The sequence below is a fragment of the Botryllus schlosseri genome, chromosome 2 (genome assembly GCF_051294905.1).
Source record: "Botryllus schlosseri isolate E-star chromosome 2, Bs_hap1, whole genome shotgun sequence".
NCBI lineage: Eukaryota > Metazoa > Chordata > Ascidiacea > Stolidobranchia > Styelidae > Botryllus > Botryllus schlosseri.
Window position 1 is genome coordinate 39,064,386 of NC_137237.1, and position 14,492 is coordinate 39,078,877.

General features: G+C 40.9%; 1 protein-coding gene across 1 annotated transcript; it reads right to left on the reverse strand.

Annotated features, from left to right (window-relative positions):
- Positions 1 to 447: 447 nt before the first annotated feature.
- On the reverse strand, positions 448 to 9,284 carry LOC145434630 (uncharacterized). Its single transcript, XM_080311973.1, has 5 exons — positions 9,039 to 9,284; positions 7,444 to 8,002; positions 6,534 to 6,710; positions 5,768 to 5,890; positions 448 to 2,054 (listed from the first exon to the last, which is right to left on the reverse strand). Exons 1-5 carry the CDS (start codon positions 9,124 to 9,126, stop codon positions 1,700 to 1,702), a joined length of 1,302 nt encoding a protein of 433 aa, XP_080168099.1. The 5' UTR covers positions 9,127 to 9,284; the 3' UTR covers positions 448 to 1,699.
- Positions 9,285 to 14,492: the final 5,208 nt, after the last annotated feature.

The following is a 14,492-nucleotide window of genomic DNA, read 5'->3' on the forward strand; positions in this document are numbered from 1 at the left end:
CTGGTGTAAATGGACCAACGCAGTTGAAGCACCATGGCCAGTCGGTCTCAACTTTTTTGACCTCGTGGCAGCATACCCTTTGAAAGGGAAAAATATTTCGCAGTAATGCAGCACATCCAGTACCCGAAGTGCAAGATCTGGAAAGCTGATGAAAAAAAACGAAGAAAAGTCATCACATTACGTCATACCACATTATGTCACCAATATTTCGTTAGTCATCACCTAATATCGTGGTCTCGTTGTCACACCAGCTTCACAAATGCTACTCAGAATTTGGTTGTCTCTAATTATTTTTTATGACCACGGCATCCCTTTTACCTCATATCCGGAACACCACAGAATAGCTCAACCGACACACCGGTTGAGAACTACTGGTACACAGTAGTAGTGTAGCACAGAGTAGAGACATTGGCCTATTTTCGCATAGTTTCACGAACAAATTTCAGGTTATAGAGTTGCCCACGTATCCATATCTTTATTGGTATCATTTTGAAAACAAAATTATAACAAATGTTTTAGCAAGAAATACTTCCAATAAATTATCCTGCAAGACCACTTATGTCAAGCATATGTTCATTGTTCATATGCCACATTATAACCTTCAGACAGCGGTGTTATGGTTTCAGTCTTGTCGCCAATCCCCATTAGGAACCAAGTCGTCAAAATTAACACCCAATTTCGGAGCGGCAAAATGTACACACTAAGTTCACAGGCTTCTGAAAAATAGACCAAAAAGTAGTTCACCACATAAGCGAAAACCCCAACTGCTTAACAGTTATAGCCGGTTTTATGGATTATAAGACAATCACAAAAATATAGTTGAAATATCTGTTGTCTGCTGTATCAGTTTTGGCCTCCACAGAAACCGGAATCGCGATTTACTACGGATGAACCAAATTCAAACGTCAGCGTTTACAGTTACATCACTTGTATTACTCAAAACCCAGCAGGGCTAGCGCCAGATTGCGACAGAGAGAAAGGCAATATAGAAATATGCCAGCTTGCATCGTCGTAAGAGCCACTGTTTTAAAACGGTACGTAACTGTCTTCCACCGGCCAATCATCGTATTTTTGCCAATTACATTGTACGCGAATAAAGGTGTTACTAGAATAGAACCAGGCCTTGATGATCGAGCATTCAAGTGAAACACAAGGTCATGGATTGTCCGGTAACACTTTGAAATAATTTAGCTTGTACGGCCCGCGAACGATGTGAACATTTGAATCAGGCCCGCGACATGAGTTGAGTTTGACGCCCCTGATCTAAAGGGTCAGTACGATCGGTTACAGCTATAAACATGTGACTGATTTCCTGCCAAATCTCCATCATCGCTGTTAGTTGAAAAAGCTTGGTCCAGAGAGGCAAAGATTTTTCATTCTGTGAGGGCTTGCTGTTAAATTGTATGAATTCTGCATGGCTTATTTTTCAAACAACTGGTCCCAGTTCTTGATGCTTCATTTGAATTCCACGTAGCTCCAGCTTAATCCAGTTCCATTTCTTTTCAAAATGCACGGTACAGTAACTCTGTGTCCTGACTCAGGCCTCAAAGCCCTGGTTACAGCGGACTTCCACATGGGGAGACCTCGATACTGAACTTTGTCATGCTGTCGAAGATTTTGGTCCGACTTCGTTGCCAACAGTCAGAGAGGCGTATTTCTTGGGCATTTACTTTTTTTGTCTGACGCGTATCCTCAGAAGTCAAGTTCCCACCAGCTCCTTGGCAGCGAAGTCCCGTAATCGAGTCAGCTTTGCTCTGAGGTACGACCAATCGCATCTATCCTCTGGGTAGTATTTGACAGGGCATCGGATAATCTCCGTTATTTCTTGATCTCTCGGCCAGAACGCGGTAACGACGCTGCGCAGTCTGCTGAACAGCCAAGGTGCTAGCACGCACGCGTATGTGCTGGAATCAATACCCCGGCAGAGGTTGTCTTTTCCGCATAGCCCAGGTGGTTCGGAACAGCGATCCATGTATTGGTACTGCCAGTCTTTCTTGGACCATGACATGCCGGGGCAGTCGCGGGAGTACTTACAGAACGTTCCGGATAATAATCTGAGACATTAGTAAAGACTTCATTCTTTGAAGACATTCAAAGTTCAGTATAAGCCTATTTCTAAACGTTACGAAGAAATTAGGAAACGATATTTCAATTAAATAACAATTTTAACCGGAACTGGTAATCGGCACTATTGTAAAACACATTGTGGATTGCATATACTCGTTTATCTATAGATATATGAAGCCAAGGTTAATATACCTATCACCATACCTCCTTATGTGAAAACGGATAGCCATTGCGCAAATTTAAGAATAATATTAATACCAAATCTATGAGAAAAACAAAGAAGGTAAGCACCAGATCAGGATATAGCTTACTGCAGTATTAGTATTTTATTAAATTCAAATTCTTGCGGTATGTGGGGTAGACTCTACTCCAGCGGTTCTTAACCTTTTAAGACATGCACCCCGCTCGGCGACTGTCAAAGAAATTGCGCCCCTGACCCCCCTACACTTATCGTCATGTAAAAAAGAGCACACCATCTAATACAGAGATAGGCAACCTTTCTGCTAATTACGACCGCATTTCGATTACTTATGTAGCCTGAGGCAGCATTCAAGGGCATAGCCTTAATGAAACAACTGGACGCAAAATACCTATGTTAATATGTCCATATATCCATTCCCGGTGAACTCCGGACTATAACACTTTTCACAACTGCCTATTGTACGCACCGAAATCGCGGGTGGCCATGTTAAGAATAGTTGCTGGGACTGCATATTGTCGCATTTTTCAGATTCACGGATAAATTCCGTAATTAATAGTAGCAGTATCCCATATTACTATAAAATATTTACATTTCTCCGCCCATGTCATCAGATTCACCGGTAGGGTTCAGGGAGGAAGTGCTTTCGAAAATTTAGGGCAAGTTATAAATGATAATTCATCTTTGGGTGGGCCAATTGTTATAAGTAACTTTGTTGCATGCTGTTATCGGTAGCAGAAATAGTGGAATAATATTTAAATCGCCCAAATGTACCATCAACAAATTTCTTTCGCGAGGAGCACAAAATGCCGATTCTGGCTTAGATTGAGAAGGGTGCTACTATATTAAAATCGAAAAATGAAGTTATGTTGAATTGCGCGGAACGCGAAGAAAATTTCAAGTTTCATTAAAATCTCTTAAAAAATTTGGGAGTGAATTCGTAATTTTCATTTGCATGTCGACGGCCGCCAACACATACTAATTGAATTAGGTGTCGATGGCCGCACAAATTGCCTTCTACGGCCGCAGGTTGGCCATCCCTGATCTAATAGTATACATATGGTATGTCTTACGCAAAGTTTAAATCTCATTCCAGTTGTTCAGTCTTCAACATTTCTGACAAATTTCCCCAAACTTGTTTGAAAATAGCACAAAGACATTGAACAGGACATCAATTTATTTCACGGTAGGTTGCACTGATACTATAATCCTAATGCTGGTAATGACCACAGAGAGCACGACGTCGTTCTGTACTGTCATGCTAAATTTGATCAGTTTTGGAATTGAATTAAATTGTGTTGATTTAGGGTAACCTTATTGAGAGTGAAACCGGGCAACCAATATTGCTTCTAAGTCTGTCTTAGGCAGTGCAGTTCGCCAGGTATTATTAACAGCTACCAAGCGCACCGCGCGTCAGGCTACTGCCACAGCTACGAATTAATGAATGACTTACACGTGGGAATTGCTCTAAATCTTCAAAGAATATCAGAAATTAGGTCATATGAAGTTGCAGTCAGCCTATCCTCCATTGAGCGCGATTGCTGGAGTTTGAATTTGGCGAGCTTTCTTGAATACGAAATTAGTTTCATCTTCAACAATCGTCTTCTCAGAATGGTTGTGAAAGACATGTTTAGTCAGAGCTCAAACAGGCTTTGTCAATTTCTCGCGCCCCGCTGAGAGCCCCCCGCGCCCCCAGGTTGAGAACCAATTCGATTTTACACTTTTACAGCTAACTTTTCGTGAGTTGACTAAAAAAAGGTCATTTCTCTGGCTTGACTCCAATATAGCCGTTCTGATGGGCCACTGCCCCCTTCGCTATTTTCGCCCCCTATCGCCCCTTCGTCCATTGGCTGCCCCTATCGCCCCATCGCTATTCCCGTCCCGCTAGACCGCCAAATCGCCGACTGGGAGGCGATATCGTTCACGTTCGGTACCACTGCATTTGACGTAGGGGAGATGTGGTACCGACGGATCAAAAATTACAAAATGATCTCTGGCCCTTAAATCTTCAGCCGAGAATAGCATATCTTTTGCTGGCCTAACGCTTCGATACAAGCTCTACCTATCGCGGACATTTACATGAATATCCGCCTTTTCAAAAAATATTTATAAACGTTTAAAATTTGTTGCTCGAACGTGTCATCGGTCCCCACCCGGTGGGTTCAAAGGCACACGACCCTGGGACCTATGAGACATACGCTCAAAAACTCAAATTTGTTAACTTGTTTTGTTGTGTACTATAAGCTAAGCTACAGCAAGCCAATGAAGAATGTTTCGTCGCGACCTTCAAGAATAAAATACATTATATCAACTCAAATGTTGGCATAAAATCATGTTTTGATTTACGTCTAAATTTACAAAATTAATGCCACATACATATTATCCGCAAATCGATATTTGACTTTCAAATACCTCGTAATAGCGATAAAACACCGCAGGTAACTATGATTTACAGCCTATATATATGTAGGCGAGTTTCTGTTGTTAAGTGATTAGTTGGTCCATATATTTTGCTTGATTTGGCTATGGTACGATAGGTCCCCCACCCCATAAATATTGTAATTGACTTGAAAATAGTCCACTCGAGGATGGTATTGATTCAAAAAATATGTGCCCTTATATACCCTGATACAAGTCCTATACCTCACATCAAAAATTATGGCGGGTTTGTTAGTCTGAACGGTGATATAGAAAAATGCAAATGTCGATCCAAATTTACTTTACACCCCCTAAAACGTAAATCATTCGTCACAGACCCCATAACTCATCCAGGTCGAATTTATTTGCACGTGAGGAAAGATTCTGTCAGCATGTACCTGTAGACAAAATCACGGAGTGTAATCATGGAATTATCGTGGAGAATTTTTCAAGTATTTTCGGTCCCAGTGATCCATCGGTACCACATCTCCCCTATACGTACAGATGCTAGTAATCAGGGTAACCGTATTTTTTAAATCTGAATGGAGGACTCTTTTTAAAAATTTAGAGACCTACGATACCAGAGTCAAATTTAAAAATATTAGTAAATTTATTCCGAGTTTGTAGTTGGTTGACTAAAATTAAAGAACATAAAAATAAGGTCATCTTTCCGACTCAACTCCTGAATTACCCACTGGTTGACTAAAAAAGGGTGGTTTTTCTGGCTCAACCTCCGAAAGACCTGCCGAAGCGTTTCGTGATTACTGACTTCCTATACCGCTGTCCAATTTTTACATGCATTTAACCGAAATCTTCAACAAAGAGGACAAATACCATAAAAAGAGGACATATGGGAACCCTATCATAATAAACCTGGGAAAAGGAAATGGTTCCTGCTTTCCTACAGAACAATAACACGGTAGGTCAGTTATAAGCGCTTGGACGAGGCTACTTTTATATTTGGACATAGCACCGTTGATCGACATCATTATACCAAGGAATGATTGTTGCATAGCTCCGCAATCTTGGAATTTTTTCACTCCGAATCTTTTCTAGCGGGATTAACAAATGTCAGTTACTTACCTTCCGGATGAGTGTCCGCCTTTATCGTATGTTACGAACGCCAAATCGCTTAGATCCGATATAAAGATGTCCAGGTTTGAGCAAATGAAGATTTTGGTTGGATCAAAGTTTTGAAGGACCACGCTTTGGTGGAATAAAATATCATAAACGTCTTATTGAAGCCTCATATTACACCAGGGATGGCAAAATATCAATGGTCAGTTTGCAACTAAGACAACAAACCTGAGTAAAAGTCTTTATGACGCTGCGGAAACAGGATATGATATGGGAGTTGGAAGGGATATGATACGTGAAATTACATTCTAAAACAGTTTTTTTTTTTCAGTCGAATTGTGTCTTACAGGGAGTAGCGGGTAACAAACAGATTCAGTAATTGTTTCGCAAAATATTTTGGACATTATTCTGAAACAAGAAACCCGTTGTCTATGGTTGACATACTGTTGAAAAAATCGGAATGCTGTTGTTGATACAATTTAGATTCCATAGCATCGTCTGCCGGAAATTCATGTCGTATAATTCTAACGTCTGTGCAGATTTCAGAAGGAAATCATTCAGACGCAATTCTGACTCACCCGAATTAAAAGGATGCATATTATCGGCAAGGTACTAATACAGAATTTCTGGGCGGCGAACGGTAAGAGGCTTACTTAAAATGCAGTATCATCGTGGCTACACTTATGATAACCATGGCAATATGTCTGTGCCGTCGTATAGCCCACTGTGAAGTTTCAACGTTTACTAATATCAAAGTTTTCAGAAAGCTCACCTATTCCTGGAGAATTGATCGAATACGTTCGCTACGTTGGTCATCACAGAAAGGGCCGCCTCTGAGCGGCTTGATATGCTTCGCAGATGTGTCGTAACAGTTTTCAGCCTTCTGCAGTCCTGCGAAGTGGCGTCGGTGCAGAGTGGTAGTTGTTTTTTGCATTTAGAGGTTGCATACCTGCATTTATAACGACATATTGTTCATCTCACTGGTTCGATAACGCACATTATATACTATATCACTGTGGGCAGTAAGCAGTGTTGTCAGTCATGAATTAGTTCTACTTATTTGGAGTATTGAGAAAGGTTTTACCATTACTTACACAAGCGGATTTGCAATTGAATAGTAAATTCATATTGAAATGAGCCCGAATATTTTCGGCTGACACTCGCCAGGGGTAATCATCAGCAACTGGTAGAGAATTCAAAAGAACATCGTATATCAACAATCGTAACACAACGTGGATATGTATTAAGATTTCTCCCTGATCTGATTGAACAGGGCTTCGGCAAAAATACTTCATCCCTTTGGATTTTTGCATAGAGAATGTAGCTTAGTTTACATCCGCTGTATGAAGAAAATTGTGTGAGAACCTTGTTAAATGTATAATGATAATTGAATATAAGTCCCAAGTCGGACATTAGTCATTTTGCATCAGTCGCGAAGATACATGATACAATTTCGAAACTGTTCATGTTCTAGTTTAACCTATAAAAGTATGCGACCCCTAGGCAGAATCTACTTTTTGAAAACTTGGTGTTCTACTTTCACATTAAGTAATTTTGACTCGTACTTGAAATTGCTATTCCTACTTGTAATTGATTATACGTGTACGTCGTTACTAATACTTCTGTATCTCAACACCAAGGCTGACTACTTTGATCACCTCTCGTATGTCGATAAAACTTACCACAATGTTATGCTACTATTCGTCTTTGATTTCCTTTGTGTCACATAATCTTCCACGTCGTCTTGATTCTCGTAATCTCCAACTTCAAACGGCACTGTCACGCAGAGGCCATGAAGTCGCGGCACACCGTGCCAATCCCACATTCTTACAAGATACAGAATTTCCTGCAGACGCTTGCGTAAAATGGTCAGCCCGAAATGGTTATTTCCAAGCGTGTTATTGGCGGAATTCGAATCACGCGAGACATTGACTTTGAATAACTTGACTTCAACAGGAATACGTGCGTTGCCTGAAATATTTGAAAGCGTACATTCGCCGCTCTCCTGCTGCATATGCACACCATGGAGAGTCTGTATTCGCGACCTGCCAGAACACAGACCAGTCTCTCTGCATCCTACGAAGATCCGGCTGGATTTTCTGATTTGCGGCGATTTCAGTAAATGTTGCAGCGCACGTAAGTTCCTCCTAATTTCCATCAGCGGTTGTGAATAGCCGACAAATGTTTGTTCTCTTGAGTTTTTGTTTTCTTGCGGACCGTTAGTAGTATTGCGACAGAGGCCTAAAATATATGTCACGTCTGAGTTGATATACATGCTGCTTATCACCGAAATTTCATTGAAAAATGCTTTTATTATCCAGCACATTTCTTACAAATGTTGACATTTTTATAGTAGGTAGGCTATTACTTCGATCAAACAACCCCGCAAGACATCAAATGTTAATCATGGATAGGCCACATTTAAACCACCCGACAGTGGTATTAGAGTTTATCTCTACGTCATTATATAGGAACAAAATCGGCGATATTAGCATCCAATTCCAACACTGGATTTCGAGTTTCATGCTAAAAATTACCGAGAAGTCGTTACTCACAGAAGCGAAAACGCGAGCACATAACTATTATATTCATGTCACATGAAAAATATACTAATAGTTACACAAAAATGTACTTCAAATATCCGTGATCGCAGTGTTGTGTCCCTTCTGACTCAGAAGTTCCCAGTCTCAAGAGCTATCACGATTTCATGATAGCCAAATGAACCAAATCCCGAAGTCCGCGTTTACGGTTAATATCTCTTGTGGCCTATTCGTCACAACGCACGCGTAAAACGCAAGGCTAACGGCTACGAATAAAACAGAGAGATGACTGAGGTATGCCTACTTATATCGCCGTTAGAGCCACTGTTTTGATTGTTAATAACTGAATTCAACCGGATTTGCCAGTATCGTTGTTTGCGACTAACGGTGTTGCTAGAATAAACCCCTATGATCTGTACTATATTGAAAGTATTGAAGTGAAATACACGTCCAAGGATATCGAGCTAACACGGTGAAATCATTTGACTGGTGCGGTCCGCGAGCGACATGAAGGTTTGAATCCAGCAGGGCACGAAAGTTGAGTTTGACAACCCCGGCGTACATACAACAAGCATGTTTTTTGTGTATATCTACCGTGAAAGGAACGAATTCATCGCAGTAAAAGCAATACGCATGTCATCCACTCCACTTTTATTTATATACAGCGGGTAATAATTTATGTAATACAGTAACCCTTTTACAAACATACACGGATAATTATCAATGGAGATATTCACCATATAGATGCAGCAATGCGTAATTTGCAGAACACCACAAAAACATCAACGTCGTTATCCTTGATAGCTTTGCGAATTGACTGATCATAGCGGCGTGATTGTCTCTTTACTAACTCGTGGCTTGGTCTCATTGCATTTTCTAACGCTTGGCCAACCCAACGCTAGCAGTCCTGTAAATAGCTTATGTCTACCTTCGTAATTAATAGGTACGACGAAGAATGGTGTAGTTTGTGAGCGGCATCTACAATTTCTACGATGAACGCGCAATGAAACCGCCGAAGGCAATCGTGGATACATAGACTATACGTGTCGACCTTCAATAAGTGACAATGAAATGTCAATTACGTCAGCAGATAATCTAAATCCGGCCTCACGGTGGCTGGCCTTTGTTCGAACCAGTCCAGTGGTTCTCAACCTTTTTGTCTTCGCGGACCCCATTTGAAAGGTCACGGACCTCCGCGGCCTCCTTCTAAGTCCTTTTATTGATAAGCGGCAAAAAATGACTTTTCTTGAAAATAACATAATATACAATTTATATAGAAATTGAGAAATCTTTAATTATATAGAAGCGACTCCTGTAGCTGCATTTCTTGTGATATACGGTCTTGTCTTGAAATCCGTGCGGTCGATTTGATATGAACAAGTGCCGAGAATGCGTTCTCAAAATGATAGGTGGGAACGAATGCATAATAATAACAAGTAATGCTTCCGAAGACACCGTTGGGTATAATTGCAACATATACGGGCTCCTAGTGGTCCGTGGACTCCCGGTTGAGATCAACTGATCTAGTCTATTGGGCTAAATCTGGAGACTTTGTAGACTTCGGTATTTTAGACTGAAAATTTACTGAGTATTACACACAAAAAAATCTGGTAGATTTACAAAGAAATTTCTGTAAATTTTACAACGAATTACCGGTCGCAGCCAATAGCAGCGTGTAGCTTGTCATTTAACATTTTGATCTGTAATATTACATTAATTTAGCTGCTAAGTCAAGTTACCAGAATTTCTTCGCAAGGTTACTGACAGTTACTCGCTACGGCATTTTACCAAGCTATTGGCAAAATTGATTAGCTTCCAAGCCCCTGCAACCAGTGGATACGTGGAAGTGCATGTCACTGTGATATCATTCTCGTTGCGATTTGACCTGATTCAACCTCGTTCGCGAGACAGGATTAGGTCACACGGAACTGGTTGACCCTAGTACCAATTTCGGTATACTGCATAGTTGGGTGCAAGAAGCTTCTGACAATGTAGTTACACCATAGACATTATATTATAAGGCTATGGCTACACGGTCGGTCTCGGCGGTTAGATTTGTTGTAACAGATAGGGCTAATGAGTTACAAAAATCAGTTTAGGATGTATAATCTTATTCCTGAAACTAGAAATATCAGCACAGCAGGCTCAGTTGACCATTTCTTAATGGCGGACACGGCGACCTATAATAGGTTACCTTAGGTTGCGCGTTGCGGGCTTTTCTGAAATTCGTAGTAAACAACCAACAATCAACTGTGACATCACAAATTGCGTCCGGTTAGGTAAGTAAGTAGGGAACCACACGTGGAGCAATAAATATTAATATATACGAAATTAGATGCAAAAGAATGGGACTATAGGTGTTGATAGATGTTTCCGTATGAAAAACCAACCTGGATTGAACATTATAACGTGGACAGTAAATATTATTGGTGGCATGTGTCAGCGGATGAATATCACTTATTTCAAAGTCGTCTGCGTCTCGAGCCGAGTAGCCGACTGGTCGGTCATTAATATTGAGCTTTGGGCATGCAAAGGCTGACGGTGCTAAGCTTCTGACTTGTGATTGAAGAAAGTAGAGACTTTCGTTGAAGATTCCCAGGACTGATGAATGGGATGCGCATCGTAAAAGGTACAGTAGCCTACTGTATAGTATTAGTTACCGTGAATATCTACGACTGTGCACACCACCCGGATGACTTTGGTTTCATCATTTAAATATTTCAGTCGCCCCATTCTCAGTTCTACTTTGGGATATTAGTCGACTTGTATAATGGCCTGCGACACCACATGCTCTGCCGCGGAGTAGTTGAAACTGTTAGCTTGTTATTGACATTTATCGGGTCATAGCTTAGATATGTTTTCATCCACTGCTCGATATGTTTGGCTGACATGCCGCATCAAATGAGGCACCTTTTCTTTCAGTACATTGATCATTTAAGTCATGAATCTCTGCTATATCATGTCAAATGAGGAGTCGTCATCTCTCAATGTACCAGTACCGGTACTTCAAAACTTGTTATATTTTTGTTAGCCTATTTGTCTTAGTCTTTGGTTGGCAACTTGGCGACTTACGCATGAATTATTTTTAGTGGAACTGCAAGATACTAGTCCAGGGGTTCTCAACCTGGGGGGCGCGCCCCCCTTGGGGGGCGCGGGAGGCTCTCAGGGGGGGCGCGAAAAATTGACGAAGTCAGTATAGGGGGGGCGCGAGAAATTGACAAAGTCAGTATAAATTGTACGTGTCTGAACATGTGTTTCACATCCATTATGAGAAGACGATTAATGAAGATGAAATTTATTCCATATTCAAGAAAGTTTGCAAAATACAAACTCTAGCAACCGCGCTCAACGGAGTATAGTCTGATTTCAACTTCATTTGAGCAAGTTTTTGAAATTCTTTGGAGATATAGAGAGCAATTCCCACGTGTAAGTCCTTTATTGCTTCATAGCTTTGACAGTAGCCTAAAGCTTGTCGCGCCGGGCAGCTCTTGTTAGTAGCTTCCGAACTGCACTGCCTAAGACAGACTTAGATGCAACATAGGTTGCCCGGTTTCGCCCTCAATTAGGCTACCCTAAATCAATACAATTTAATTAATTTCCAAAACTGATCAAATTTAGCCTGGCAGGACTGAACGACGCCTTGCTCTCTGTACTCACTACCAGCATCAGGATTAGTCTCGGGGTGACCTACCATGAAATTAATTATTGGATGTCTTGTTCAATGTTTTTTTGTTATTTTCAAACAAGTTTGGAGAAATTTGTCAGCAATGTAAAAGACTCAACAACTGGAATGCAGATTCAAAATTGGCGTAAGACAGACCTTGTGTATACCATTAGATCAGGGGTGGGCAGCCTGCGGCCGTAGAAGGGAATTGGAGCGGCCGTCGACGCCTATTTCAATTAGTATGTGTTGGCGGCCGTAGACATGCAAATTGCAATTACGAATTCACTCCCGCATTTCCGAGAGATTTTAATTAATCTTGAAATTTTCTTCGCCCTCTGCGCAATTCAACAAGACTTCATTTTTCGATTTTAATGCAGTAGCGCCCTTCTTAATCTGAGCCGGAATGGGAACTGGCAAGAAATAACAATTCGTTCGCGGCCCTGAAAAATTTTCGCGCTCCGCGCGACAATATGCACCTACCGGCAACTATTCATAACATTGCCACTCGCGATTTCGGTGCGTACAATAGGCCATTGTGAAAAGTAGATGTCCAGAGTTCACCGGGAATGGATATGGACAGTTTACCATAGGTATTTTGCGTCCAGATCGTTCATTGCGGCTATGCCCTGGAATGCGGCCTTACGCTACATAAGCAATCGAAATGAGGCCATGATTATCAAAAACGTTGCCCACCTCTGCATTAGATGATGTGCTCTTTTTGACATGACGATAAATGCAAGGGGGTCAGGGGGGGGCGCGAATTTTTTGACCATCTCCAAGGGGGGCGCGTGTCAAAAAAGGTTGAGAACCACTGTACTAGTCACACAGAAGGAGTGAAGACGAGAAAAAGAAACAATTGGAAGTTTATCCGCCGGCGTTGGAATTAATTCACAATTTCTTGGGACCACTCGTGCTATATTTGCATGCCTCCTAAACAAGAATTATACCTCCAGCAGCAATACTTTTTCATCGTGAATCATGAATGAATATACAGTTGTCCCAATGTCATTTTTAGAGCGTGAAGAAACTTTTGCGGTATTTTGGCATCGCGTTGCTTTGGGATAGGTATGGATCTACGTGAATTTAGAAGCCGGCATGTAATCTGATTTACAAAGGACAGCATGTAGGGTTGTAGGTACTAGGTAGGCGGTAAAATTACATTCTCGCTCGTAAATGTACAGGAGAGAATGTAGATTGAATATACCAGAGGTGACTGTAACATTACAGTCTGGCATGTAAAGTTAGATTACCGGACGGGTGTAAGTTAAATTTACATTGTGTGACGGTAATGTTATATTACTGCCAAGTGGCTGGCCACCCTGCTTCCAGACATTTCGCGGTAAATCGAGGTAAATTTTTTTTTCAGTGTAGAAAATGATAATAATATATATCATACCAATTAAACTGATTACCTAAGCGATATACTGAGTAAATGAATGATTCGTAATTGGGAAATTAACTTCTATTTGAATTGCTGCACGTGAGCTTTATGTATTGTGGAATTATAAATAATCAGCAGTAAATGTGTCGGGTAAGGATTCAATGTCAAGTTTACCGAATCAATAACTTCTTGAAATAATATTCAATCGATGACAACCTGAAGGAAAGCTGTCCCTCCCTGTGCTATTTAAATGATCCATTATCAGGACCGAGTGATATTATCCTAGGGTTGCCATACGTCCCGAATTTTCCGGACATGTCCGGAATTTCACTGTTAAAACTGCGTCCGGGAGGAATTTCTAAAATACGCCTAAATGTCCGGAATTTTGAAGGCTTGAAGTAAAATCATAATTTTCTCGTAAATCAACATAAACTACATTTTTTAGCCGGATTTATGCTACGTTTAATTTTTCTTCACGCTGCGCGCGATTTAGCATTAGATATATTGGTTTTAATATGGGGACTACTACCCTCACAAAAACTGCGATCAAAAATAAATAAAAATAGCATTTATTTACAGAAATAATTTTAATTATAATCGCAATTTCATCAGAACGGTATATTCATAGTGACGATTTAGGCCGTTTTGATGCATTGTTCAAAAATAGTGGTTCTAAACCTGGGGGTTGTTTGCCTTTTTACTTGGGTTCGCGAAGATGTTGAACGTAATCAGCTTCCGGAATCGGCTGTGGGTAAGTCCGGGCAAATTTGCCGACCTTCAATTGGTAATCAGCTTATCAAATTTGGAGCTGCATGGGTCTTGGTAAATTGGAAATGCCCATAAAAGGTTGGAAGCTACAAGATCTGCAGTGTTTATATAACTCCGTGTTGCAGTGCGCACCGGCATTAGGCTGATAAATAATATTGTCGGTGTGACACGAACATGACTTAACGATTTACAATTACCCTCCTTGCATTTTCGAATTCATCATCCTCCACACCGCTAACTCTGATCATGTGGGCGGAGGGAGGATCAAAATTATATAGTAATATGTGGAAGAACCAGTAATATTGACATAATTAATGCAAATCATTTATTGACCACATGCATATAGTAAGCCCCCAGAAGTTGCATCGATTAGCCTGC